This window comes from Chionomys nivalis, chromosome 9 (assembly GCF_950005125.1).
Source record: "Chionomys nivalis chromosome 9, mChiNiv1.1, whole genome shotgun sequence".
Lineage (NCBI taxonomy): Eukaryota > Metazoa > Chordata > Mammalia > Rodentia > Cricetidae > Chionomys > Chionomys nivalis.
In genome coordinates, this window is record NC_080094.1 from 11131632 (window position 1) to 11158311 (window position 26680).

General features: G+C 47.7%; 1 protein-coding gene across 1 annotated transcript in view; it reads right to left on the reverse strand.

Moving 5' to 3' along the window:
- Positions 1–26680, reverse strand: part of Slc9a8 (solute carrier family 9 member A8) — a 59763-nt gene that overhangs the window by 17491 nt on the left and 15592 nt on the right. Inside the window, exons 4-10 of the mRNA XM_057781439.1 lie at positions 23261–23319; positions 22405–22488; positions 20406–20507; positions 19251–19285; positions 14558–14701; positions 6525–6663; positions 4173–4278 (exon numbers count right to left, since the gene is read on the reverse strand). Coding sequence (XP_057637422.1) covers positions 4173–4278; positions 6525–6663; positions 14558–14701; positions 19251–19285; positions 20406–20507; positions 22405–22488; positions 23261–23319 — 669 coding nt within the window. The remainder of the gene's footprint in view (positions 1–4172; positions 4279–6524; positions 6664–14557; positions 14702–19250; positions 19286–20405; positions 20508–22404; positions 22489–23260; positions 23320–26680) is intronic.

Here is a 26680-nt window from a genome sequence, read left to right on the forward strand (position 1 = left end):
CGCTCAGAGAGAGCGAGCACCTAGGTCCTCCCAGTTTTTCTTCCTGGGCCCTGGTAGCTATGCCTTAACTAGATGTGATTGGTTGACAGAATTTCCCCATTAGCCAGGCATGGTGGCAAGCCTTTAATTAAAGGCAAACCTTTAATCCCAGTACTCAAGAGAAAGAGGTAGGCGGATCTGTGATGAGTTTCAGGAAACTCAGGGCTACACAATAGAAAGCCCATCTTATAAAAAAACAAAACATACAAAAATAATCTAAAAATAAATAAATAAATAAATAAATAAAAATTTACAAAAATGTGACAGCAGGCAGGGATGCAGGTTGGGAAAGTCATGTTCAGCACATGTGAGGTCCTGGCCTTGGGCCCCTCTGTCCAGCACTATAGCAGCAACCAGCACCAAGAAGCACCCATGGACTAGGAGAGAGGCCTAGGACAGGGAGTGGTCTCAAGCTCTCTGGTCCTCCTAAGTCCAGTGCTCACAGGGCTGCCTTAGACAAAGGCTATCAACATGTTTTTCATCTCAATGTAATGTTAACCCAAGCTACAATGCCCCCATCAGCTGAACCACAGCTCCGTCATGCTACAAAGAGAGAGGCTGTTGTGATTGGCAGAAAGGGCTATAAATACTTGCTCCAGAGAGTGAAGGCTCAGGGAGCAGCCTGTGTGGAAATTTCCCAGGATCTGTCTAGAACAGTGTTTCTCAGTTCCAGTAGGGGGCAGTCTAGGCAAAGGGCTGCAGGTGGCCATGCTGCACTGGACCAGGGTTAAGTACACCAAAAACACTTGGTATGAGAGAGTACCAGAGCAGCGGCCACCAGGACGAATGCACAGCTCTCTCTTAAATAGGGAGCTGCAGCCCTGCTGGGAAGCATCTTCACTTCTGAGATAGAGTTTCTTACCACATGGATGCTGAGTCTGACCGAAGGGAGTTCAGATGGGCACTCCAAGGGACAGCTCAGGAGTCTGCCCATGAAACCTCTCCATACCCGACCACCCTGACCCTTAGATGATCTCACCTACTTAAATCTTCACCTGTACAGGCCCAAAGAATCAGAGGTCGGGGATGGCGCCACTGAGGCTCACTTTTGGGAAAATATGTGAATTAGCTACATTCAAAAAAACCTTTTTAAAAATTTTTATATGCCCATGATCTGCTGGAAAAACACAAGGAAGTGGGTGTTTGTTTGTTTTTTTGATTTTCGAGACAGGGTTTCTCTCTGTAGGCCTGTCTGTCAAACACTCAACAGTTCTTAACAAAGTAAAACTGAGGCTGGGCGGTGGTGGTGTCTGCCCTTACTGCCAGCACTCAGGAGGCAAAGGCAGGCAGATCTCTGTGAGTTCAAGGTCAGCCTGGTCTACAGAGCAAGTTTCAGGACAGGCTCTACAGTGACAGAGAAACCCTGTCTCAAACAATAACAACAAAAAAGTAAAACTGAAGCCGGGCGGTGGTGGCGCACGCCTTTAATCCCAGCACTCGGGAGGCAGAGGCAGGCGGATCTCTGTGAGTTCGAGACCAGCCTGGTCTACAAGAGCTAGTTCCAGGACAGGCTCCAAAAAACCACAGAGAAACCCTGTCTCGAAAACCCCCCCCCCCAAAAAAAAAAAAGTAAAACTGATATGCATCACATCACCTAGCAACATCACATAATCAAAACATTCGAAAATATTCACAGGCCAAAGTGGAGACCCTGATCACCCCTTGAATGAGATGGTCGTGCGCTAGTGCTTCCTGCCACCTCTGTCATAGACAGAGTTAGGTACCAACGACTAGATGTCACATAATATCACCTAGTGACATCTGGGAAAGAACTATTAACAATGCAGTTCATAGTGACTGCAGAAGACACAGATCTGACCAGGGTCCTGTGACTACACACATCCATCAAAACTCAACAGAACACCATACATCAATGGCTGCTGTTATTGTTGTGATCAACCCGATCAACCCCACTGTAGTTTAAACTCAACAGAACACCAACATGGACGGCTGCTGTTTACTACTGTAGAGAGCAACCCACTGCAGTTTAAAGGAGAAGCCTTCTCACAGCAGAGTTCAGCCCGGTCTGTGTGCTGCTTCTCTTCCACATACAGCCCTTACCTAAGGGTGGAATCCTGCACCTGGGAACAAGGCATGGAGCTTGTGCTGGACCTGTAAGGCTGGTGCTCTTACAATTTGACAAATAGTGGACGCAGGATCTACACCACTTGGGGCAGAAAGCTGACAGGCTGCTGACTGATCCCACAGCATGGAAGGCTGCAGGAACCAGTGCTCAGTGGACGGCCCCTCCTCCTACAGCAGGGAAATATGCACCTGGGAAGTATGGGGTTCAGGGAGCCAGTGTTTAAGTCTCACAACTTTGAGTAAGGAGTCAACTGGACACCCACTCCTGGGGGTGGCGAGGTTAAAACCTAAGTGCCAGCCAGCAAGGGAGCACACATCTGTCACCTCAGCTATGAAGGAGGCTGAGGCAGGAAGATTTTGAGTTCAAAGCTAGTCTGGGCTAAATTCCCACTTCAAAAATTTGTAGAGGGAGCTGGGTGGCAGGAACTCAGCCCGCAGCTCCCTTAGTTCTGTCTTATTTAGACAAAAGGGGGAGATGTAGGGATAAGTCCCGCCCCTTAGGGGGCGTGTTCGCCTCGGGCTAATGTTTACCTATAAATCTGGTGAGCATGCTCGCAGTGCTTGCTTCTGCTTTCCTGGTCTCCGCCGGGAACGGTGGTTCTGTAAGTCTATTTCCCCATTAAAGCTGTATATATTTTCACAATCTGTCTGCATTCATTTACACCGTTACAAAAAATTAAAACAAATAGGAGGCCAGCCTGGTCTACAAGAGCTAGTTCCAGGACAGGCTCCAAAGCTACAGAGAAACCCTGTCTCAAAAAAACAAACAAACAAACAAAAAAACATTTTACTGCGTGTCAGCCCCACTGTTATCCTGTTGCAGTGTGTGGTTTATGAGAAGCTTGCTGGAGGGAGCTGGATAAGCCAGTTCTGAGCCTCAGTTCAGGGGTCCAGACATCACTGCTCTAAGCTCTAATTCCAGCTGTGAGAGCAGCAAGTGTTTTGCTTTGCTTTTGTGCTGTGTACACGTGTATACACGCTCCGTATGGGCATCTGCATGCCTGTTTGTATGTATGTGCATGTGGAGGTTGGAGTTTGACTTCAGGTGTCTTCCGCTATTGACCTCATTTTTAATGCAGGGCTTCTCATTGAACCTGGAGCTCATCAATTCTGCTAGACTGACTGACTGGCCAGCAAGCTCTGAGAATCTCTACGTCTCAGCGCCCTAGTGCTGGGGCTACAGACACATGCACGTTGTACACCTAGCTTTCACTTGAGCAAGGTGGGTTCAAACTCACATCCTCATGTTCCACAGCGAGCACTTTACCAACTGACCCATCTCTCTAGCCCCTGACGTTTTTTTTTTTTTTTAAATATTTATTTATTTATTTATTATGTATACAATGTTCTGTCTGTGTGTATGCCTGCAGGCCAGAAGAGGGCACCAGACCTCATTGCAGATGGTTGTGAGCCACCATGTGGTTGCTGGGAACTGAACTCAGGACCTTTGGAAGAACAGGCAATGCTCTTAACCACTGAGCCATCTCTCTAGCCCCAGCCCCTGACATTTTAAATAGAGTACACTGATTTAGCTACTGCCCTCTATCTATGTTTTCGGGAGTGTGTACACACGTGGAGGGCAGAGGACAAATGCTGGAGTCGGTTCTCAACCTTCCACTATGGGAATTATTAAGGCCATCAGTTTTGGTGGCAGCTGCCTGCACTTGCTGAGCCATCTCAGAGTTTGAGTGTTTCTGAGGCAGAATCTCATGAAGCCCAGGCTAAATGTGCTATGTGGTGGGAGACGACCTTGAACTCTGGACCCTTCTGCCCGCATCACCTGCCCCACCCTAGTGTACTACACTTCAACCTCAGGTTTTCTTGTGGTAAAACTGGGGCCATCACAGCACTGTTACCTCTGCCAAGAGAAAGCAACTCACCTGACAAAACCTCTATCACCAGGTAAAACACTGAGCCACGGTCACAGCGTGCTGGTTATTGTCTCTAGCCACAGTCACAGCGTGCTGGTTACTGTCTCTAGCCACGGTCACAGCGTGCTGGTTACTGTCTCTAGCCACGGTCACAGCGTGCTGGTTACTATACCTTACCTGAGAGTGAGATTCCCTCTGCCAGCCCATATGGCAGGTAAGCAAAAATGATCATCATGCCAAACTCCAGGGAAGGTGTTCTCCTCAGGTCAATGTGCTTCAGCACGTGGCACAGGTGTCAAGGAGAAAGGCTCAGGGCACTGGAGGAATGCAAGGCAAGGCATAGACATATAAAGCAGACGAGCAGTGAGAAAGACACTGATCTGGCACAGTTACAGTGGGGAATTTCTCACTACAGAATTATTTTTCTTTGTAGGAACAAGAACCTGACAGACATTCAGAGACACTGTCTTATCTGTGGCTGCAGACAGCTCACTCAACTGCTTACTCTCCAAGGACTCATCGCCCTGCTGAAAGGCCTGTCCTTCCTGTCCCTGCAGAATACCACTCGTGCCCCTAGGACCAGAGGGCCCGTGTTCCCAGGCCCTGACTGAAGCGGAGTTCCCGTGTTCTTGCCTCATTACAATATGTGCTCCTTGAAGGCAGCCACATTCACTGCTGTTTTCTTTCTGTCCTTCTCTGTCCTTCCTTTTGCTTCTCAGACAGGATCTTATTATGCAGCATTGCTGGCCTCAAACTTGTGGGAATCCATCTGCCTCAGTTTCCTGAATGCTGGGATTATAGGCATGTATCACTATCTCTGGCATGTTTTAAAATTTTTTTTTTTTTTTTTTTTTTTTTTTGGTTTTTCGAGACAGGGTTTCTCTGTGGTTTTGGAGCCTGTCCTGGAACTAGCTCTGTAGACCAGGCTGGTCTCGAACTCACAGAGATCCGCCTGCCTCTGCCTCCCGAGTGCTGGGATTAAAGGCGTGTGCCACCACCGCCAGGCAAATTTTTTTTTTTTTTTTACGTTTTATGTGTATGAGTGTTTTGCCTTTATGCCTGTGTACCACATATGTACAGTGCTCACAGAGATCAGCAAGAGGGTGTCTGATCCCCTGGAACTGGAGTTTCAGGCAGTTGTGAGCTGTCATACGGGTGCTGGGAACTGAACGTGGATCCTCTGTAGGAGCAGCAAGTGCTCTTAACTGCTGAACTCTAAGTGTGGAAGAAACGCTACATCCTCACTCTGCTTATTGACAGCTGTTCATCAACTCAATCAGCTTTCAGCTTCTGGACAGAGGAACAGACCGGAACATAGCCAGTGCGGTAAGAAACATACTCAGAACCAGGCAAGAGTGTTCCAGCTAGCTGAGAGACAAACTGCTTCAGGAGGGCCATGTGGCCATTCTGGGGACGTGGGCCACTTGCCGAGCTTCTCTGGGTCCTGTCCTATTTCTGCAGATAAACTGTCACCGGCAATAATGTCTCATTGCTATCGAGTCCTGTTCTCTGGCTGACAGCCCTCATCTGGAAAGCAATTCACAGCGCAAACCATGTGGGCACTACTTCCTGAAAGCCCACGTGGGTAGTACTTCCTGAAAGCCCTTGCCATCCTTCCAGATAAACTCTCACCCAGGGAGGATGGTTGGAGCACCACACTTCTAGGCTAGGGAGACAGCTCTGTGGTGAAGAGCCACCTCACTGAGTTCAGTTCCTAACACCCATATCAGCAGCTCACAACTGTTCTCTTTCTCTCTCTGAGACAGTCTCTACATAGCTCTGGCTATCTTGGGACTCTGTAAACCAGGTTGGCCTTGAACTCAGAGACTCACCTGCCTTTCCCTCCCAAGTGCTGGGATTAAAGGCACGCACTACCATCACCTGGCTAAAAATAAATCTTAAATAAAAACAAACAAACAAAATCGACATCCAACCTACAGAGGCTAAGAAAATTCCTAGTTTTCTGGGTGTGAGAACCATGGCAGGGACAGAATGGCGTCATTTCTATCTCAGCCTGCAACAGCAGCAGGTCAGATCAAATCCACCGCCCTAACAGCAAGGCTTTGAGAATGCCATCCCTGCCAGGAGTGGTAGTACACACCTCTAATCCCAGCTCTTGGGAGGCAGAGGCAGATGGATTTTTGTGAGTTTAAGGCCAGCCTAGTCAGACATACTGAGTTCCAGAACAGCTAGGGCTATGTAGACACCCTGTCTCAAAAAAAAAAAAAAAAACCAAATGAATGAAAGAAACCGGCGTCCTTGAGCAATGGCGGGAAGATCTGTTATTTCAGCAGGACACAAAGCTCAAGGCCAGCTGATGTCTAGAAGAGAAAGTGTCCTCCCAACACTTCAGAGGTTGAATTTAAGAGTCCTTGAGTTTAGAATCTTTCTCAAACCACAGTTTAGCACAAAACCTTCCTTTAAAAAGCTTTAGATTAAAATTGGACCCTTGAGGAAAAGGAGAAAATAGTGAGAGTGGATGCCATCCATGTGACCCCTGCACCTCGTGCTCCCATGCTAAAAGGATATCAATGCAGAAATCAAGCCAGTCAGAGTGCCAAGTGCTGCAGAGCCAAAGAACATTTTGAGGAAGTAGCCGAGGGCCTGTGAGAACGTTTGCCACCCACTGACATCCGACATATGTTTTCTTGTTAGACCTTCAGCCGTGCTAGGAAAGAAGGAAACAGAGAAAGTTAAAGTGCTGTAGACAGAGTCCTCAGTCTCAGCTCTGAGCATAACCGTTCCTTCCAGATCCCCCTTCTTTCCCGCATTCTGTCCATCACTCCATGTTCTATGGTCACCTACTTGTCCAGGTGGTTTCTGGGGCTCAGAGGTGAGGGCAAAGGTGATGTCCTCAGGAGCTGCCCTGGAAATGAGGGGGACAGGCCAAGGGCTGTGAAAACAGGGTGGGCATCTAACTCAGACTGGGGAGAGGGTGATTGAGGAAGGTTCCTGACGCAATGTAGACCGGGTTTCCACTTAAGAGAAAGGATTCTCAGGCTGAGGAAACTGCCCAGGGGTGGACATAGGAGAGCAGCAGCCAGTGCAGGGCCCATGGACAGTGGGAGGGCCAGTGGTTCACCCTGAAGGCCTCATCCTCTCAACCATTCTGAGTATAGGAATCCTACCATAAAGCCCCAGACAGGGCTTCAGGCTGAGAGGATAACTCAGGGAGCCCAGAGATGAGCTGGAAGGTCCTCCCTTTCACTGTGCCAAAGCAGCTGTGGGAAGCCAGTCAAAGTGGCTTTGTTCCCAAAAGGAAGAGCACCACTAATAGAAAGCTGCTCTTGATAACATCACACAGGGTCCTCTGCTCTCCATCCTGGGTCTATCTGTTCACAGGCCACACCTCCACCCTTCTCTGAGCCACATCTGTCTTCAAGTCAGGTCTGCATCAGCAGCTGAAGTGATCCCCTTAACACACACTTGCCAAGGAACAGCTGCTCCAAAGCTTCAGCATGGCCGATCCCTGACAGCTCTGTCCAGTTCTTTCTCCTCTGTGGTGTCCTACATGGGCACTGGCCTTTTTCCTTCACTGTCCCTGGCTCTGCTAACTTACCTGTCCTTTGGGACAGTCCCCTCCTTCCCTGAAACACCTTTCCTGAGCAGGTCAACTCATTTCCAGGTCCCTCTGAGCCAGTTCTTCCTTCAGAGCGTGTGGTAACTACAGTGGGACTCTCCATCCTGTTCTGTCCCAGGCCAAAGCACAGTGCAGCCTATCAGAGGTACTCGTGTGTGTTTGTGGAATCAGGCAACAAACTAAGAGCCATTCAGCTTCACTAACTGGTATTCTATCTGACAGGAGACCAACCTCTGATGAAGCGATAAATTGGTCAGGTGACCTCAGATCCCTGGTGACAGATGCACAGGCTGGAGGAATGTGAAGCAGTTCTGAGAGGTCTCACAAATAAAGTCTGCCCTCAGAGGGCAGCCAGTTGGCCCAGAAGACAGAGGTGCCTGCGGCAAAACCTGAGCATCAACTGCTGAAGGATGTGCTCTGAGTTCCAATTTTGGACTGTGTGCATGTAAGTGCACACATACATATAAAATAAATAAAAGTATTAACTGAAAAGAACTCATCACCTAAGTTTCCTGAGCTCCTGTGTCATCTCCTCGACTCCTCCTTTCCCAGCAGATCAAGTAGGGAATGTGGGAGCAACAAGGGCTCTCGCTGGAAGCTGATCTGATTGACCAAATCCCCACTGGACCACACCCACAACTGTGTGTAAGAATGCAGTGGGAGAGTCCAGCTGCTGCTCAGGACTTACCAGTAGCGGCCCCTCCCCTCCACCTTCACCTACAGACATTCTGCTGAGACACTGGGAGTCCCTGGATAACAGACTTCCCTGAACCAGGACCTATTGGTGGCCATACATGCTGCTCCCACTCCCTCCCCTGCCTCCTACCTGGGAATCAGAGAGCCTCCACCCAGGCTTATGTTGTGAAACATTTCCATTCTTAGAACAGTGTAAAAATTAAACTCCTACTTCTGCCTCATGGGTTGACTCCTCCAGACCCTGCATGGTATCTCTGATGCTAAAGCCTGAAAGGTTCTTGGAGCCCCCACCATGGCCTCTGGTATCCACAGTGTTAGCAACTTTCCCAATAAACTACTTATCGCCCTAGTGATCATCTCAGTGTTCCTCATGAACACACTCCATCTCAAATCTCCCTGTGCAGCTCAGCATTCTGTGTTTCTGTTTGGAACACACTAATCTGCTGCCTGCTTACTAGAACAGGGAGCAGAGTTCCACAGAATAACTGGCTGTCATAGCCAAGGACCAGCAGGTGGCTTGGGATCATGATGTGGGATTCCCCTCTGTATGCTGTGAATATGTTTTATTACCACTGGTTAATAAAGAAGCTGTTGTGGGCCTATTACAGTGCAGAATAGAGCAAGGCAGGAATTCCAACCAGAGATTGAGGAAAAAAGAAAGTGGAGTTAGAGAGATGCTGTAGCCACTGAAGCAGACTGATCTCAGGAACCTTACCAGTAAACCTCGAGCCTCGTAGTAAAATATAAAATAATGAAAATGGGTTAATTTAAGATATAAGAGCTAGCTAGTGATACGATTAAGCGATTAGCCAAGCAGTGTTGTAGTTAATATAGTTTCTGTGTGATTATTTCAGGTGTGGGCAGCCGGGAAACAAACAAGCATTCCTCTGCCTACAGGAGCACCAAAGAAATTAAAGCAGACTGACACCCTCAGGGTATAAGATGGGGTTTCCTCCCCAGCAACTGACAAAAGGAAAAACTGTGATAACAGCAAATTAAAGCTAGAAAGGAGCTACTAGGAGGTTGAGGTAGAAAGATCAGGAGTTCAAGACCAGCTTGTGTCAGGAGACTGTGTCTCAAAAAAACAAAAACAAACAAGCAAAAAAAAAAAAAACAACAAAAAACCCAAACCACTAAGTAAATAAATAAAGCTAAAAACAACCCAAGAGTTAAAAAAGAACCAGAAGGGCTTTGCTTTCTGGCAACACTGAAAGGAGGCCCTGCATTTGCGTATGTGGGTGAGAGGCCAGAGCACTTTGGAAAGAACTGTTGTTCACAAGCACCCCCTCGGAACCAGGAGGGACAGCAGCTGGGTTTTGGAAGTTCAGAGGCCAATGAAAAGGGGACAAGCCTTCTATCTCCATTCTTCCTGTTTCTGTCTGAAAATGCTCACTGGCCTGGAGCATAAGATACCCTTTCTGGAATCCTCCATGGCATTCCTGCCTCTGCTCCTCTCTTGTGTGCCACTTCTCTTTGGCCCACCATGGACTAAGTAAGTCACATCCAACTAAAATCTAAACCACATAGGCAGAAGGTAGACAACCTTTAGAGCATCTGCTGTCCAGAGAATCTGACTGTAACAGAGGTGGCCCTGACAATGAAAAAGGAAGTTGCCCATTCTAGATACACATAATCCAGAGCCACCTGCAGGAACTAATGTGGGTGGCCGTTGAAGCCACTCTTCCAGTAAGATGTGTAATGATGACAACCTTTCCCATTTGTTTTAAAAATATCTCTTCAACTTGGCAGTTGTGCAACAGAGGCCTGAGAAAACTGTTGTTTTCCTACTGACAGACTTGTTTTCAAAGAAATCAGAGGCAAAGCAATTGAGTTCTGCTCCTAACCATAGAAATAGCTCATGCCATCACCTATAAGCAGGCAATTCCTTACCATATCACTTAGTGTGTGCACCAGGAGATGGGATGTGGGCAAAGACCTAAGAAGCTTTTAGGAAAGAATCTATTTTGGACACAGGGTCCCATGTAGCCCAGGTTAGCCTCAAACTCCTTATGTAGTAGAGGATAACCTTTAACTTTTGGTCCTCTGGCATCTATTTCCCAAATTCTGGGATTATAGGTATGTGCTGCCACGCACGTTGTATGTGCTGCTCTGGACGAACCCAGGGTTTTGTACATGTTGGGTAAGCACTGTACCAACTAAGTTAAACTTTTAGGAAATATCTTAGAGAAGAAAACCAGCTCTAAAGGCCATATGCAGGGTGCTCACCATTTCTATCAAGAGGGTGTGAGAAGGCAGTGAGAGGGCAGTAAAGCGACACCCAGGAAATGATGATACCCTAGACAGTTTTTGTTTTATTTTGAGACAGGGCTTCTCTGTATAGCCTGGCTGTCCTGGAACTCACTCAGTAGATCAGGCCGGTCTCGAACTCAGAGATCTGTCTGCCTCTGTCCCCGAGTGCTGAGACTAGAGGTGTGAGTCACTAAGCCCAGTGACTTTGAACTCTCTACTCTCTTACCTCCACTTTAAGGATAATAACTGTGTGCCAACATTTTCTACCTTTTTATGAGGAATATGTATTAGCCTTAGAATAACAGAACATTCTGAAGTCTGGCTCTATTTTAAGGTCGGAGGAGGACTTCCTGTACCTGAGCACTGCTTGGCAAGCCCTGCCTGCAGCAGCTGGTGAAGAGGTGACTTCATAAGAACAGGGCAGGGCTAGAGGAGCTGGCTGCCTCTCAAATGACGGGTGTTGCATTTACCCACCTAGTCAGTCCTTCAGTTCAAGGTGAGGCCAAGGCCATATTACCATCACATTATAACAAGGGATATAATCTGTTGGGGAGCTCAGAGAGGCAGAGAGTCACATGGCTGGGTGGGGTCAACAGGAAAACCTGTGCTTTGCCTTGCAACATGTCAGATCTCAGATTCCATCAAAGGCAGCAACCCCGGGGAACATGGACTTTCATTTTTCAACCTCATGTGGTGGAGCAGGACTCTTACCCTGGCACATGGGAGGTGGAGGCGGGAGGAACAGCAGGTCACAGTCATCCTTGGCTACATAGTCAATCTGAGGCTAGCCTGGGCTACATGAGACTTTATCTCACAGTTGGAGGAAGCTGAACAGATGGCTCAGCAGTTAGAGGATTCTGGTTTGATGGAGGAGTTACTTTTATTTAATAAAGAAACTGCCTTGGCCCATTTATAGGCCAGCCCTTAGGTGGGTGGAGTAAACAGACAGAATGCTGGGAGAAAGAAGCCGAGTCAGGAGTCGCCATGATTCTCCCACTCCAGCCAGACGCAGGTTAAGATCTTCCCTGGTAAGCCAACTCGTTGTGCTACACAGAATATTAGAAATGGGTTAGATCAATATGTAAGAGCTAGCCAATAAGAGGCTGGAACTAATGGGCCAAGCAGTGATTAAAAGAATACAGTTTCCATGTAATTATTTCGGGGCATAAGCCATGCGGGCGGCCAGGTGCCGGGGACACAGCCCCGCCGCTCTTATTACAACAGAGTGGCGCCCAGCGTGATAATGAACTCCACGTCAAACCTGAGAGGGCTTGAAAAGGAGAGAGAGAGAATTTAAGACAGCTTTTTGCTGTTTCTGGGTTGCGTGCCGCAAAGAAATTGTCCTGACTCAGCAGCAGGAAAAAACTGGCTGTTTTAAAATGCCGGCTTTCTGCGCTGTGCCGCCATTGCAATCTCTGTCTGGCTCCTGCGGGAGACAGAGCTTTTGAATGGAGCATTTGGAGTAAAGTGCTACGATTTGTTTGATGGCAACTAGACTCACTGTGTGCCTAAAAGGAAGGCATTTTATGCTGCGGCTCAGAGGCACAAGCAACTCCACCATGCTACTGGTGCAATTTGCAAGGATCAGAGGCACGAGCGGCTCCGCCATGTTGGAATGGGCGGGGCAAGCAGGCAGTACCTGTTTTTGACCTAGGAATGTCACAGCTTAGATTCTTAAGCGCTTAGCGATTTAAAAACACAAAACAAAGTGCTCCTGGATAATAAAAAAATTACAGATTCACAATAGAACTGATTCAGACACTGTTGGATGAATGTATGTAGGCTTGAGAGAGAGAAAAAATATATATATAAAGAATAAAGTTAATGTCTTAAAGTCTTTAAAGAGACAGAGTACAGATAGTTATAGATTAAAAAAAAATAAAGAAAAATAAGCCACATAAAAATGGAAAATTCACAGAGAGTCTGGATTCTTTGTATTATTGTGTTTTCTTTAAAATTTTTGACTGTGAAGGAGCTAACTACAGAGAGACATTTCATTATATGGGCTGCCAAGCTAAACCAGAATGGATATAAGGGTATTATGATTTCAGAATATGGGTCTAAGGATATGATGCTTTGGAGAGGGTCTTCTTTTGTTTTCACAGAGGATGAGACTCTGTGGATTGCATCTATCCCAATATGGTATGATAGACCACGCCCTCCTGAAAGGTTGCTGTGAACACCCTCAAAAAATTAATTCACTCAACTGCCAACTGAGATGACCCTGGCACATAGGTTATACCATGAAAGACCTAATTAACGACGCCCCCATTCAGCAGGAAGCAGTTTGGAGAGAAAAAAACTGCACCCATATTCCCAAATATTGTTTATGAATATTCTTTTACATTGAAAGGGGGATATGATATAGATATAAATAATTTGCATTGGTGTGGATTTTAAGGTCAATTTTGTTATGTGTATATGTATTTCTGATATTAATTAAGGTATTGTGTAGTTCATTTAAAAATGTAACATATATAGGTTGTTAATGGATAATCATCGATAATTGTCAAGCTTTTAGTCATGTTAGATTTTCTAGATGTGCATAGATATATTTCAGCTAGATAGGCATTCTTCATATCTTTCAAAGGCTACAGAATATGGCATTTAAATGTTTTAATAACTTAGGACTGTTATAGTGAGATACGTCTGCTCCTGGCAGCACCAATCTACTTCAAGAAGAAGATGGGCATCGAAGAGGCTTCTTATGGAGTTGGTTAGCCATTTGGGCAAGAAACTACTCTTGCCTGGACTGATGCATAAACTGGACACAAAGAACCCGCAGAAAGAGGACTGCTGAACTTGCCTAAAGGTGAGATGGTCTTTCGGGGTTCCTGATTTATAAAAGAGTCTACGAGACATTCTACAGGACACAGCAAAAAGTGACTGAACTGTCTTTGGAATTTCCTGCTTGATGAAAATGTCTGCTGGATACTATGGGCCTGTAGGCCGAAGATGGATGCCCCAACGGTACAAAAGAATTTTGGGTGACTGTCCAGGCAGCGAGATGTCTCTGTCATTTCTAGAGTTTTGGCTCTCTTGTTTGCTTAGGTAATATTATATCCTTCTGGAGTCTTTGATGGAGTTGAAGAATGGTTAGTTATAGTTACAGTTTTCCATTGTTATGATAAAAGATAAAATAGATATAAGTATTGTAACTGTAATTCTTGCTTTATAACTGTTTTGTTATATGTAATTTTACTATGTTAAAGTTAAAGCCTTTCTTTTTGTTTAAACAAAAAAAGGGGAAATGATGGAGGAGTTACTTTCATTTAATAAAGAAACTGCCTTGGCCCATTTATAGGCCAGCCCTTAGGTGGGTGGAGTAAACAGACAGAATGCTGGGAGAAAGAAGCCGAGTCAGGAGTCGCCATGATTCTCCCACTCCAGCCAGACGCAGGTTAAGATCTTCCCTGGTAAGCCAACTCGTTGTGCTACACAGAATATTAGAAATGGGTTAGATCAATATGTAAGAGCTAGCCAATAAGAGGCTGGAACTAATGGGCCAAGCAGTGATTAAAAGAATACAGTTTCCGTGTAATTATTTCGGGGCATAAGCCATGCGGGCGGCCAGGTGCCGGGGACACAGCCCCGCCGCTCCTATTACAACACTGGTTTGATTCTCAGCACCCACACTGCAGTTCACAATCACTTGGAACTCCACTTCTGCCCTCTGTAAGCTGTTGGTCTCTATGGAGCTGGACATGGCACCACGGCCTCTTACAGGGTGGAGCAAGCCTGCAACATTGGCCCACACGGCATTCACTACTCCAGCAATGCTGCCTGAACACTAATCCCTCACTTGGCTGCTACCAGGTCTGCTACCACAGACCCACTGCAAAAGAGGCTATGAGGTACAACCTGGGATGTCACCTCTGAGAAATCCTTCCAGGATGCTGAGAAACACAGACACACCTCCCTTCAGCAGCCTGGCAGAGACACAGCCGATGCAGAGGCAGTAGGAGCCGATCACATGGGACTAACCTCTGTACTGGCGTCAGAGTGGTGCTGGGACCTTCCACTCTCTCTTACTTACTTGGTTAGGACAATGGAGACTGCATCGTTGAGAATGCTTTCTCCAAACACCAGCATGTTGAGCACAGGGTCCACGTGCAGTGCATTGAAAATTGCGATAGTGGCTACTGGGTCAACCGCAGATATCAGGGAGCCAAATGCAAAACTGCAAGGAGAAAAGCAAGGCAGATTCTGTAAAGCATGGTGCTGGGTCCACACAGATTCGCTCTGGACGTGATGCTGAGACGGCAGCTGAAGGGCCAGGAGAGAGGGTGGGCTTTCCCATGGACCCCTGCCTAGCACAGGAGCGGAGAGGCTTAGACACAGTGCTGAGAGTGCCTGCATCCCAGCAGCAGTGCTGTACTCTGTTCTGGCCAATGCTGCCCAGAAGACTGCTTACCCTAGCACACACTGCCCAGCTTTCTCAGCCAGAAAATCATATAAACAGTAGGCTTTGACCTCTGTTCTACCACCAGGTCAACTGTGCCAATTGTGCCCAAGACCAGCCTCCACTTAGATTTGCAACATCCAAGAAGGTGCCAAAAGCGAGTAGCCACCAGAGGATGCAGCCCAGGCTGCTGACTGGAAGTTGGGCCCTCAGGTTTCACAGGTAGCGCTTGATTATAAGATCCAATGCCCGAATACTGGTCATCGCCTACCAAGTTTTCAGCCCTTAGGGCTCACCAGTGAACATCTCCTTAGCATGTGGGATCTGGCCCCAAGCCCTTCACCACTGACTGTCTAGCTCAGAGTCAGTGCCTCTGGCCTTGAGGGAGGGTGTAGCAATAAGCAAGGCCCAGGTCAACTTAGGAAGCACAATGTGGACTGGGTTACAGTGCTTGCTAAGCATGCTGGAGGCCCTCGGTTTGATCCCAAGCATCACAAAACAGCTGAGGGTACACACTTGTAACCCCAGCACTTGGGAGATATCACCCACAGGAACATCAAGGAAGATGAACAGCTCAACTGTGTCAAAGGAGGGCACAGTGGGCTGTGCTCTGCAGGGGTCTTGTATGGAGTGCATTAGACACAGTCTCTGGTCTCACTGCCCAACACCCACAGCCTCTGGGTGCTGTCCTCCCACTTTCTAGGGAGTGGGTACAGTGCACAAGGTTGGACCAGTTTTGCCAGGTCACTAGGAGTGGACTGACCCTAAGTGAAGAGTGCTTGGAGCTGCCTGTGCTCTACGTGAGGTGGACACCAGCAAGGGGAGAGCTGGTCTGAGACCGCTGAGAGGAGAGTGTCCTGGAGGGTGCTGAGCTAGGGCCATCATGCTTGAGACACTTCAGCCCTATGAGCCAACAACCATTTTTGATGTGAACTTCATTCCTACTGGGTTGCAGGTATACAGAGAGATGCCTGTCCAATGTACTTTGTTAGTTACTGCAGCCTCTTAACCAGAACTCTGGGATCAGGGCCCATAGGCATGCCTGGGGAGGGATGGACAAAGGGAGCGCTAACACGGATCCCGGAGATGCAGGTGCAGGTGCTCACTACACAGGGTCTCGATGTTTGAGTCATACTCTTCAGAATACAAAACTGGGGCCATGCCTTGTGGAAAAGCCAGCACAGGACAGTGGTGCTCGCAGGGAACGCAGGTGGTAAGGGTTGACCATGAGTCCCGAGGCCTCAGAAGGCCTGGGTCTGGCCAGCGGTGGTTCCACATCCACCGTTAGGACCCAGTCCTCGAAAGGCTTTAAGCAACTGGCTCAAGCTAAAAACATGCTCTTTTATTCTCTCCCTCAGAGTTAGTGACACCAACAAAACATGGAAAGATGGGCAGGGTGAGGCTCGGGGAGGAGCGGGGACAAGCTGCAGAACGGCAAACTCTCGCCAGCAGAGATACCTGTGGCCAGGCCCATACCACGAGCCATGGCTGTATTCTCAGAATAGCAGAGGCGAGACAGGCAGCCTGTGGGTCTGTGGGAAAATTGGTGTTGTCAACACTCAAAAACTGGAGCAATGGGCTGGGCGTGGCACAACATTAATGCCAGACAGAGGCAGCGAACCTCCTCCATAAGTTCCAGTTCAAGGCCAGCCTGAAGTATAAAGTGACTTCTAGGTCAGCCAGGGCTACATAGTGGGGTGTCCTGTCTCAAAAAGCAAACAGTAAAACTAAAGCAAGGTATGGTGGCATACATTTATAATCCCAGCACTTGATCAGAAATTCAAGGTCATCTTTAGCTACATATAAGGTTTGAGGCCAGTCTGGGCTACATGATGCTCTACATGACAACATCAAAAACCATCTAAAAAAAGAAGCCAACAAAAACAAAATTGGAAAAGTCCCAGGAAACACCTATAACTTGGCTTTCTAAAATCCATACTCTGTGTATGTTTGTCTGTGTGTGGGGGGGGGGAAGGAGGGAGAGGGGGAAGGAGAGGGAAAGGAAAGAAGGAAAAAGAGAGGGGGAGGAAGAAGGGGAGGAGGGAGAGAGAGACAGAAACTGACTTCCTTTTGGCTAAGAAGAAGTTTGTTTGTTTGTTTGTTTATATTATTTATTTATTTACATTATTTTTCCCCCAAGACAGGGTTTCTCTTTATAACAGCTCTGGCTGTCCTGGAACTCTCTGATTAGACTGGCTGCAAATTCGCAGAAATCTCTGTAGCACTGGGATTAAGGCGTGGTCACTATGTCCGGCCTAAAGGTTCTGTAAAGCAGAGCAGCAGCACATACATGTAGCACCTGCCTAGCACACGAGGTCCTGGGTTCCACCCCCAGCACAGAAAAACTTTTTTTTAAAAAAAGATTTATCTATTTATTATGTATATAGTGTTCTGGCATATATGCCTGCACCCCAGAAGAGGGCATCAGATCTCATTACAGATGGTTGTGAGCCACCATGTGGTTGCTGGGAATTGAACTCAGGACCTCTAGAAGAGCAGTCAGTGCTCTTAACCTCTGAGCCGTCTCTCCAGCCCCCCAAAAAACTTTTTAAACATTTAGTAATGCAGGCCATGTGTCCACATGGCGATCAGGAGGAGCTGAGGAGTGCTGCCCCTTGCAGTAGGCTGTGGCCACCATCAGGCCTCCATTACCCTGGTCACTTCGCTCTGTTAAAGTTCTGCGGTCCTATACAGCAGTCTCTATCCAATGCACAGAGCCTCCAACAGAAAGGGGCACATCTGCACAGGGGGAGGCTGGCTGGAGGTCTACCCACCCAGCCAAAGGTATTGCTTTTGTCTCTCCACCCAAATGTCCAACTACTGGCTTTAACTTCATTCTAGACAATGATCAACACTGCTTCTTCACAAGTATCCCCAAAAGCAGGCAGAGCCCACACCTTCCTTAATGTCAAGAGTGCTCCTTTTTCCTTTCCTTTTTCCTTTTTCCTTTTTCCTTTTTCCTTTTTCCTTTTTCCTTTTTCCTTTTTCCTTTTTCCTTTTTCCTTTTTCCTTTTTCCTTTTTCCTTTTTCCTTTTTCCTTTTTCCTTTTTCCTTTCCTTTCCTTTCCTTTCCTTTCCTTTCCTTTCCTTTCCTGCACACCTAGAAAACACCAGGGCCTGGTTCTATTGTACTTCAGGCTCCTCCTGTAGGAAGGTGACTCCGACTGCTTGGCTATATATCAAACTTTCTGGGCTGCTCACACATCTGTAATCCCGACACTTGGAAGGCTAAGGCAAGAGGACTGCCTCAAGTTTGGGGGCCAGCCTGGGTTACATATTGAGTTCCAGAGCAACCTGGGCTATAGAATAAGACCTTGTCACAAACAAACAAGGAATACTTTTTCTTTTTTTAAACAACAAAAGCTCCAATTCTCCTGCCTAGGGCGGGTGAAGGATGGGCACTGGGGACCAAGCTTGTTATCAGTGGCTCATTTCTATGAACAGGTTCTGAGGCTCAGGTCCAGGGTGCTACACTGTAGCTAAATTCTGACATTCTCAGTTCACAGGAATGATCTAGAACTGACTACTTGGCTTTCTTCCTCAGCTCCCAACTTGGCCACTGATAGGTGCTGAGAGTGGACACAGGGACACAGAGCAAGGCACAATCCAGACTTCTCAACTGCACTGGGCTAGGGTCCTTTTGGAACTCTAGATCTGGTGCCTTCTGGGATGCAGCTGCCCAAGCTGCTGCTCCCTGAGCGGGTTAAGAAGATTTTAAGAGCCTCCTGAGCAGAAGGTCACTGCAGTGTCTTCTGGAGTGGCTTCAGATTGAGAAGACGTTCATCCCAAGGCCAGGTCCTACCTGCTTCCCCTAGTCCTGGTGGGAATTTCAGAGTCACTCTCTCCCATTCCATACTTATTAGGAAGGCAACCTCCTTCCACAATGGCTATAAAGAAAACTGAGGTTTTTGTTTGCTTGCTTTTACAGTGTTGGGGACTAAACCCAGGGCCTCTTAAGTGGCAGGCCAGGGCTCTGCCACTGAGCTATACATACATTCCCAGCTCTGAAGACAATTCCTAATGGAAGGACAGAGTATATGATGTGACTGGGATACGGGTGGGTAGTTAACTGGCCAGTCATTCCCTCCAAAGCATAAATGAGATCAATCATTTCAATCAACAATGTTGTGACCAGGGGTCTTCAAAAGTCTCAACATAATTTTGATTCATTTCAGAGATAATTAGTTCAGAACAGATTCTATACTGAAAACAACAGCAAGTCAAGCAGAGGGAAGAGAGGAAAGGACCACACCCAGGAAGTCATGCGCAAAAAATGTCCCAGGCCTCAACAGCAGTCGCATGAAAAAATTACAGTGTGAAAGATTTACCTGTCTGTCATGTTGAGTTTAAAGATTACATCAGCCTGTAAAATAAAACACACAAACACACAGACACACACAAAAAAATTCCCTGGAGAACAGCCAAGAAAATGTCCATCAGTGCTTTCTTATCAACTAATAAGGACATTATCTTCAGTCCCCACTGAAAGGAAACCCCAAAGGGCTGCTGTGAGCATGCATGGGCACCTAGACCCAAAGATGGGCACAATTCTCCTTCTTCCAGCCTGGCAGCTATGATCCTCTGCTCAAAAGGGGGCTTCCCTTGACCCCGAGGGAACACAGAGAAGGCAAGCATCTAGGAAAGCTGCACATCACACTTGATCTTGGCTGTTGAGTCAGCCATGAAGGTAACAGTCAGCAGGAATAGGCTGTGGCTACCAAGAGAAACAGCAGCCACATGGACAGCAATCCGCTGTACCCTCAGCTTGGTTTGTTCTCAGCACCAGGGTGGCTCAGCTTTCTGTACACGACACAAGAACGGGTGCTGCACAGCACACACCATGAAGGTCTGAGTGCCACCTTCCGAGGCTTTCGTTCTAGCTGAAGTAAACTAATATGAAGCCCAAAGCCTGGGCTGCTGCCTCATTGAAGGGCTCACAACGGCAAGGCGCATCATGGGAACTGAGAGAACAGATTCATAGCCAGCTGTTTTTTTTTGTTTTTTTTTTTGGTTTTTCGAGACAGGGTTTCTCTGTGGTTTTGGAGCCTGTCCTGGAACTAGCTCTTGTAGACCAGGCTGGTCTCGAACTCACAGAGATCCACCTGCCTCTGCCTCCCAAGTGCTGGGATTAAAGGCGTGCGCCACCACCGCCCGGCACCAGCTCTGGTTTAAAGGCAAATCTTCACCCAAGAACAGCTTTCGGCCCTACTGCAGTTGCCCTGAGAACACAACTGCCATTGTATCATTTCAGGGTGCAGGACTGCACACTACTCTGCTTCATGGCATTCCAATGGAAGAGACTGGTTTTCAAGTAGAATCAAGTATCTGGGGGTGATTACAGTCCCCTCAATTCCAGATGCCCTAGACACATGCATGAGCGGGGACTTCTTCCAAGAAGGGCACACACTACCAGGCAGCTCCTGCCCCACCCTGCACTACCCTCCAATAGAAGATCTTCAAGGTCATCGGGGTGCTTTGCTTACCTGACCCAGAAAGTAAATTCCTCCACCTACTACAAAAGCAGAGATAGCCGTTCCAAAGACAGCAAAGAGGGTGATGGAGCCGATGTTCTGAAAGAAGTTCCCCTGGGAAGGGGGAACAGAGGGACAAGAGGCCAACTGGTGAGCCAGGGAAGCCAAAATAGCCTTTTCCAAGGCTGGACTCTCCTACAAAGGTCAGGGCACCCCTGCCTGCCCTGCTGGCTGGAATCCCTGCCACCGTCTCCCGGCTTCCCTGTCTCACAGGTCCCTTATCCTACCCCAAGGCAAGAGCTAACCAGTCTCACCTGTTCCCAGTCCCTTTCCCTCTACTGTGTACTGCTTCCAGAGTAATCTGCAAAAGCTCAGTCTGATGGTGTTGCCTCTGCCTTGATTCCCACTTGCACTTGAGATGCCAGTGAGCCCCAACCCTAGCTGAACCTGGGAAGGCTTGTGCCTTCATGAATCAGCATGCCACCTTGTTGCCTGGGTCCTAGTCACAGGGGTGTGCCCTGAAATCTCCTGCAGAGCAGTCTTCCCTGGGCCTGCCCTCCCCTCCCCATCCCCCACCCCTCTCCCATCCCCCACCCCCGCCAAGGGATCTGGCTGTGTTCCTTCAATGCCAGCTGCACTGCAGCACTCACTTATGTAAAGCTGACTGACAAGTGCCTTTCTCAAAGGGCTAAAGGTTCAGGAGGAACAATGACATCAGTCATAAGGACGATGCTCAATTCATAGGTGTGGAAAGAATAAATCCACACTATCACAGTTTTCTTTTATTCAATTAAAAGGTGCATTCTGAAGTCACCTAAACTCAAAGATCAGAACAATAGTCAGTGTTAGGTACCAAAGAAACCTGGGACAAAGGCTGAGTGCCTATTACCACATCAAAGCAGAAGCTGACTGCCAGGCTCTTCAGCATCACAAACACCTGTTACAGAGTCCAGGCTCCTCCCAGCACTTCTCACCCTGTCCCTGAGCTCCCCTTCCCTTCCCCCACTTCTCTTTCTTCAGCCATTTGGCCACAGGCTCTGGGCTCTGCTCTTGGATCTCCCTTGATCAGCTTGCCCCTCTCTTCCCCTCTCTTTTTCCTCTCCTCTCGTGACCCTGTCTATTCTGCTAGTCATGGTCGGTCTGGACCTTTCTTGATGCCTCTGGCTGTCCTCTCCCTCATATTTAAAGACCTTCTCCTTAACTATACCTAGGAGGGGTCATGCCCTCACTTTCACTCAGTCAGAAAGACCTTTATGCTGTATTAGCAGCATGAAATAGGCAGAAGTCTCGGCTGGGGCAGGGCTAAACTGTAAAGTGCTTGCCTCGCATGCATGAAGCCTTGGGTTACCCCAGCACTGCATACACCAGGTGCTGGGACATATGCCTGTAATCCTAGCACCTGGGAGGTGTAAGCAGGAGGATCAGAAGTTCAAGGTCATTCTCAGCCGCATGGAGACCCTAACTCTAAAGAACCTAAACCATAAAAGAGAAAATATTTCAGTTCTGGCAGCAAGGAAGTTCCGACATTTCCACACGAGAAGGAAACGAAGCTATTAGATCCTCACAGGCTCTACTTAGGAGTCATCAAGGGTTTCAGTGACCAAGATTTCTGCTCCTTGTTACTAGGGTCAGGTTTACTTCAAGAGTATCCTCTGGGGTGGGGGTGGGGGTAGAAATGGTTTAAAGTTAAGAGGATGTACTGTGGCTAAGTGTGGTGGTACACACTTTTAATCCTACCACCCAGGCAGCAGAGACAAAGTGAGGTCCAGGCTAACCAATGGCCACATAGTGAGATCTTATCTCAAAAAAAAGGGGGGAGGGGCTTCTGCTCCTGTAGCCTGATGCACCCTGTCATGGCCGCCAACCTTCAAACTGCTGCCCCAGAAGCTCAGACTGTGTGAAGGATCAGCACGTCAGTCAGTTCTTCCCCAGGCACGAGGGTTCACTGCTGTTAAAGTTACCGAACTTGAAGGAGCACCCCACCCCCACGTAAGCTCCAGGTGAACCTTACCTTGTGCAGTGAATATCCTGACTCAAAGATGATGGGTGGGAGCAAGAGAAGGAAAAACATGTTGGGGCGAAACATTTCTTCTTCCTATGAGTCAAAAAGGGAGGACACTCAGGAGTGGCAGTGCACAACCATGAGACCTGGCTACCAGTCCCCCAATAGAGCAAGTATTCTTGACCACAGTCATCTCTCCAGCCACACCCCCTTGGGTCTTTTCAAACCCTAAGTATTCACAAGCACCTTAATCTGTAGCCCAGGCTACAGTACTAGGTTCTGCCCCTGGAGTACCCGACTTCATCTGCATCTAATCAACTTAGAAAAACAAATATAGGCTATAGGGGTACAGCTCAGTGGTAAAGTCCATGCTTAGCATGCTCAAGGCCCTGAGTTCCATCCTCAGCACCACATTAAACGAATGACCGCCCAGCAGGGTCCATGGCATTCACCTGTAGTCCCAGTTACTTGGGAGGCTGAGGCAGGAGGACTGACAATTCCTGGATATAGAGAGACCCTGTTTTGAAAGAAACAAACCAAGCCAAGTCTAGTGGCAACTCCTTTAATCTCATCACTCAGGAGACAGAAGAGTCTCTATCCCCAGCAATTAGGCAAAATAAAGATAGGATGCATGCTTAGAATCCCAGCACTAGGGATGCAGAAACACGATGGTTTCTAGTTTCATGGCCTTCCCACCTGGCCTACATAATGAGTTCTAGGCCAGGAGAGACCTTTCTCAAAAAATAAGGTGGACAGCATCAGAGGAACATGTGACACCCAAGACTACTGGCCTCTGGTCTCCACACATGTGCTCATGCATCCACACACACAATGACAAGCAGAGCTGTGATTATGTCAAACCTACCTTCCAATTTGCCAGCTTTTTAAACTCTATAATTTTTATAACTGCTCCCATGAGAATACCTAGAAGGGAGAAAAGCAAAGTTGAGTAGAAATACAGCCTAAGGTTGTCTGGCTGGACTGGGCAGTGCCCTAGACTGGGTGGTACCCACTACAGCAGGCTGTCCTAGAGCTCTGCAGGTCCGGGTCTGAGAACAAGAACAGGAATTGCCAGGAAGTGAGGTAAATCACCGAGTTTCCCACTTATGTCTCAGGCAAACACACCACAGCAAAATTTAAGATATGTGGGGAGAAGAAAACTCTTGTCACTGCTATGCCAGGTGTGGAGGGCTCACAGCTGGTCACCCTCTCTAGACCATCCAGTTTCAACGGAAAACAGCAGAAGGTTATAGGCCAGGCCCATCCTACACTGCTTATTCTTAGTCCTGTCGTTCACAAACGGGGGTGGGGTGGAGGGGCCACTGCTACAAAGACACCGACTCCCAGAAGCTGTCCTCTGACCTGACGTGGCACTGCAGCAAGGGGGCACACAAACAACCGTTGGGTGTGGTTTACAGTGGAAGGCAGGTAGAGGTGAGCACAAGCTGGTTTAGAAACCAGCCTCAAACTGTAGCTAGGAGAGCCTTGAACTCCTGATCCTTCTACCTCTGATTTTTGTTTGTTTGTTTTTTTTCTTTATTTTCTGCAATGTTATTCAACTTTGTGCCCTCTTCTTTTATTTTTTTAAAAAACACACTGGCAACAGTGATGCACACCTTTAATCCCACCTCAGGAGGCAGAAGCAGATGTATCTCTGTGAATTTGAGGCCAGCCTGGTCTATATAGAGAGTTCCAGGACAGCCTGGGTTACAAAGTGAGATTCTGTCTGGAAAAACAAACAAAGTAAAATTATCAAGTCCATATGTTACCCATATATTCTCTTAGATATGTGGCCTTCTACCAGGGGCCATTCCCCTTTAAAAAGCCTGCCTTTCCCTCTCTCTTCCAGCAGCTGTGAGCTGTCTGGAAGGAGCAGAGATCAGCTGAGCTGCCTGGAAATGCCAGCTGTACCTGCTAAGCTGCAGCCCATGCTAGGGTGGGCTTTGGTGATGCTGCTGTCTTTGAGTCAGCTCTGCTCCTAAACACAGGGACAGACAGCTCTGAATCAGGACTAAGGAACCCTCTTAAGGACGTACAACTGGAACTGTTTCCTGGAGCAAGTGAAAAGACTGCTAGGCCTTCGCTCAAAGCACAGGAAAGTGGAAGGGGAAGTGCTTTTAAGTGTGGATGGAGGGCCTCTTTTTTTTTTTTTTTTTGGAGCCTGTCCTGGAACTAGCTCTGTAGACCAGGCTGGTCTCGAACTCACAGAGATCCGCCTGCCTCTGCCTCCAGAGTGCTGGGATTAAAGGCATGCGCCACCATCGCCCGGCTCAATGGAGATCCTCTTAACCTCAACACAAAAGGCCAATATGTGCTAAGTGACTGAAGGCCACATATACCCAAGGGGACATGTCTGCTTCCTTTCAGCCTCCTTGGAGTTGTTTTTGGCACAACAGTCAGACAGTCCTGAAGGAGCCACCTCAACATATGTGACACCATGCTCCAGCTGGAGAAGTCCATTTCCCATCATTTAAAAATTAGTTAATATATTTTATGGAGGAGTGGCATCCATGCTATAGTGGAGCTCAGAGGACAACTTGAAGAAGTCAGTTGTTTCCTTCTACCCCTTGTGCAAGCTGGGGATTAAACTCAGGCCGAAGGCCTGGCAGCAAGCACTTTTATCCACCGAACCGTTTCACCAGCCCCAGGTTACAGTGGGCTGTCAGTTCAAGACAACAATAAACCAAGACTCTGGCCTTCCCATCTGTCCCCTTGGACAGACTCAGTATTCTGGCTTTTGTCTTTGCGCCATGTAATTGCAAGATGACTACAGTGTTCCAGGCATCACATCCCAAAGGAAGGGGGTGCTAACTTCTCTCACTTCTACCAGGAAGGAGAACCAAACCCCACCACCCTGGAACACGTCCCTTTGGCCCGATAGTCTTATCCCCTCAACCAATCAGAACAAAGAAACATGTGATAACATGATAGCCAAGACTAAAACTATCTGAGCACCTCCTTCCTCCTTGGGCACCACAGCAAGATGCCTAATCAAAATGAGGATTCCATTGGGTGGTGGCGCACACCTTTAATCCCAGCACATAGGAGGCAGAGGCTGGTAGATCTCTGAGTTTGGAGCCAGCCTGGTCTACAGAGGGAGTGCCAAGACAATTAGGGTTACACAGAGAAACCCTACCTCAAAAAACCAAAGGTGGGTGGGAATACAGCTTAGTGGGAGAGCATCCACCTGACTGTGGTACCCTGAATTCAGTTCCCAGCAGCAAAAACCATGTACAAGATAGTTTTATTTCCAGGAAACAAGTGGCAAAGGCTCTTGCCAGGCAGCCATGTCTGCCGAGAGCCTGAGGGCCAGTGCTGGTGTCAGGAGTCATAGCACCCACACTTAACAGTCTGTCTGTATACTTATGTGTGCAAATGCCCACAAGTAGGTACTGGACCCACTGAAGTCACAGCCAGCTCTGAACCACATGATGTGGGTGTTGGGAACTCAACTGTGTGCCCCGAAAAAGCAGCAAGTGTTCTTAACCACTGAGACATCTCTCTTGTCCCTAATTTTTAATTTTTTTAAAGATTTTTTTTTTAATTTTATGTGTGTTTTGTCTGCATATATGTCTGTACCACAAGCATGTCTGTTGTCTAAGGGCATCAGGTTCCCTGTATGGTTATGAGCTACCATGTAAGTGCTGGGAACTGAATCCAGGCCTTCTGTAAAAGCAGCCAATGCTATTAACTGCTAAACCAATTTTTGCTCCCCCCCCCCCCCCCCAGGCAGGGTAACCCTATGTAGCCCTGACTGTCCTGGAACTTGACACACAGACCAGGCAGCTCTTGAACCAATATAGACCTGCCTGCCTCTGCTTCCTAAGTGTTAGGATTAAAGGTGTGCGCCCAGCTGAACATTTATTTATTTTTATTGGGCAAACAAGTGTTTTGTCCTCACGTATGTCTGTGCATCACCTGTGTGCAGTGTTCTAAGAGGCCAGAAGAGGATGGCAAATCTCCTAGAACTAGAGTAACAGGCAGTTGTGAGCTGCCATGTGGGTACTGGGAATTGAAATCAGATCCTCTGGAAGAGAAGCCTGTGCTCTTAACTGCTGAGCCACCTCGCCAGTCCACTAATATTTATTCTTAATAACTGGTAAAACTATTCAGGAAAAGCCAGGCTGTGGCGGCACATGCCTTTAATCCCAGCACTGAGGAGGCACAGGCAAGTGAATCTCTGAGAGTTCGAGGCTAGCCTGGTCTAAAAGAACAGGCCTCCAAAACTACAAAGAAACCCTGTTTCAAAAAACCAAAAAGAAAAAACAAAACAAAAAACCCCAGC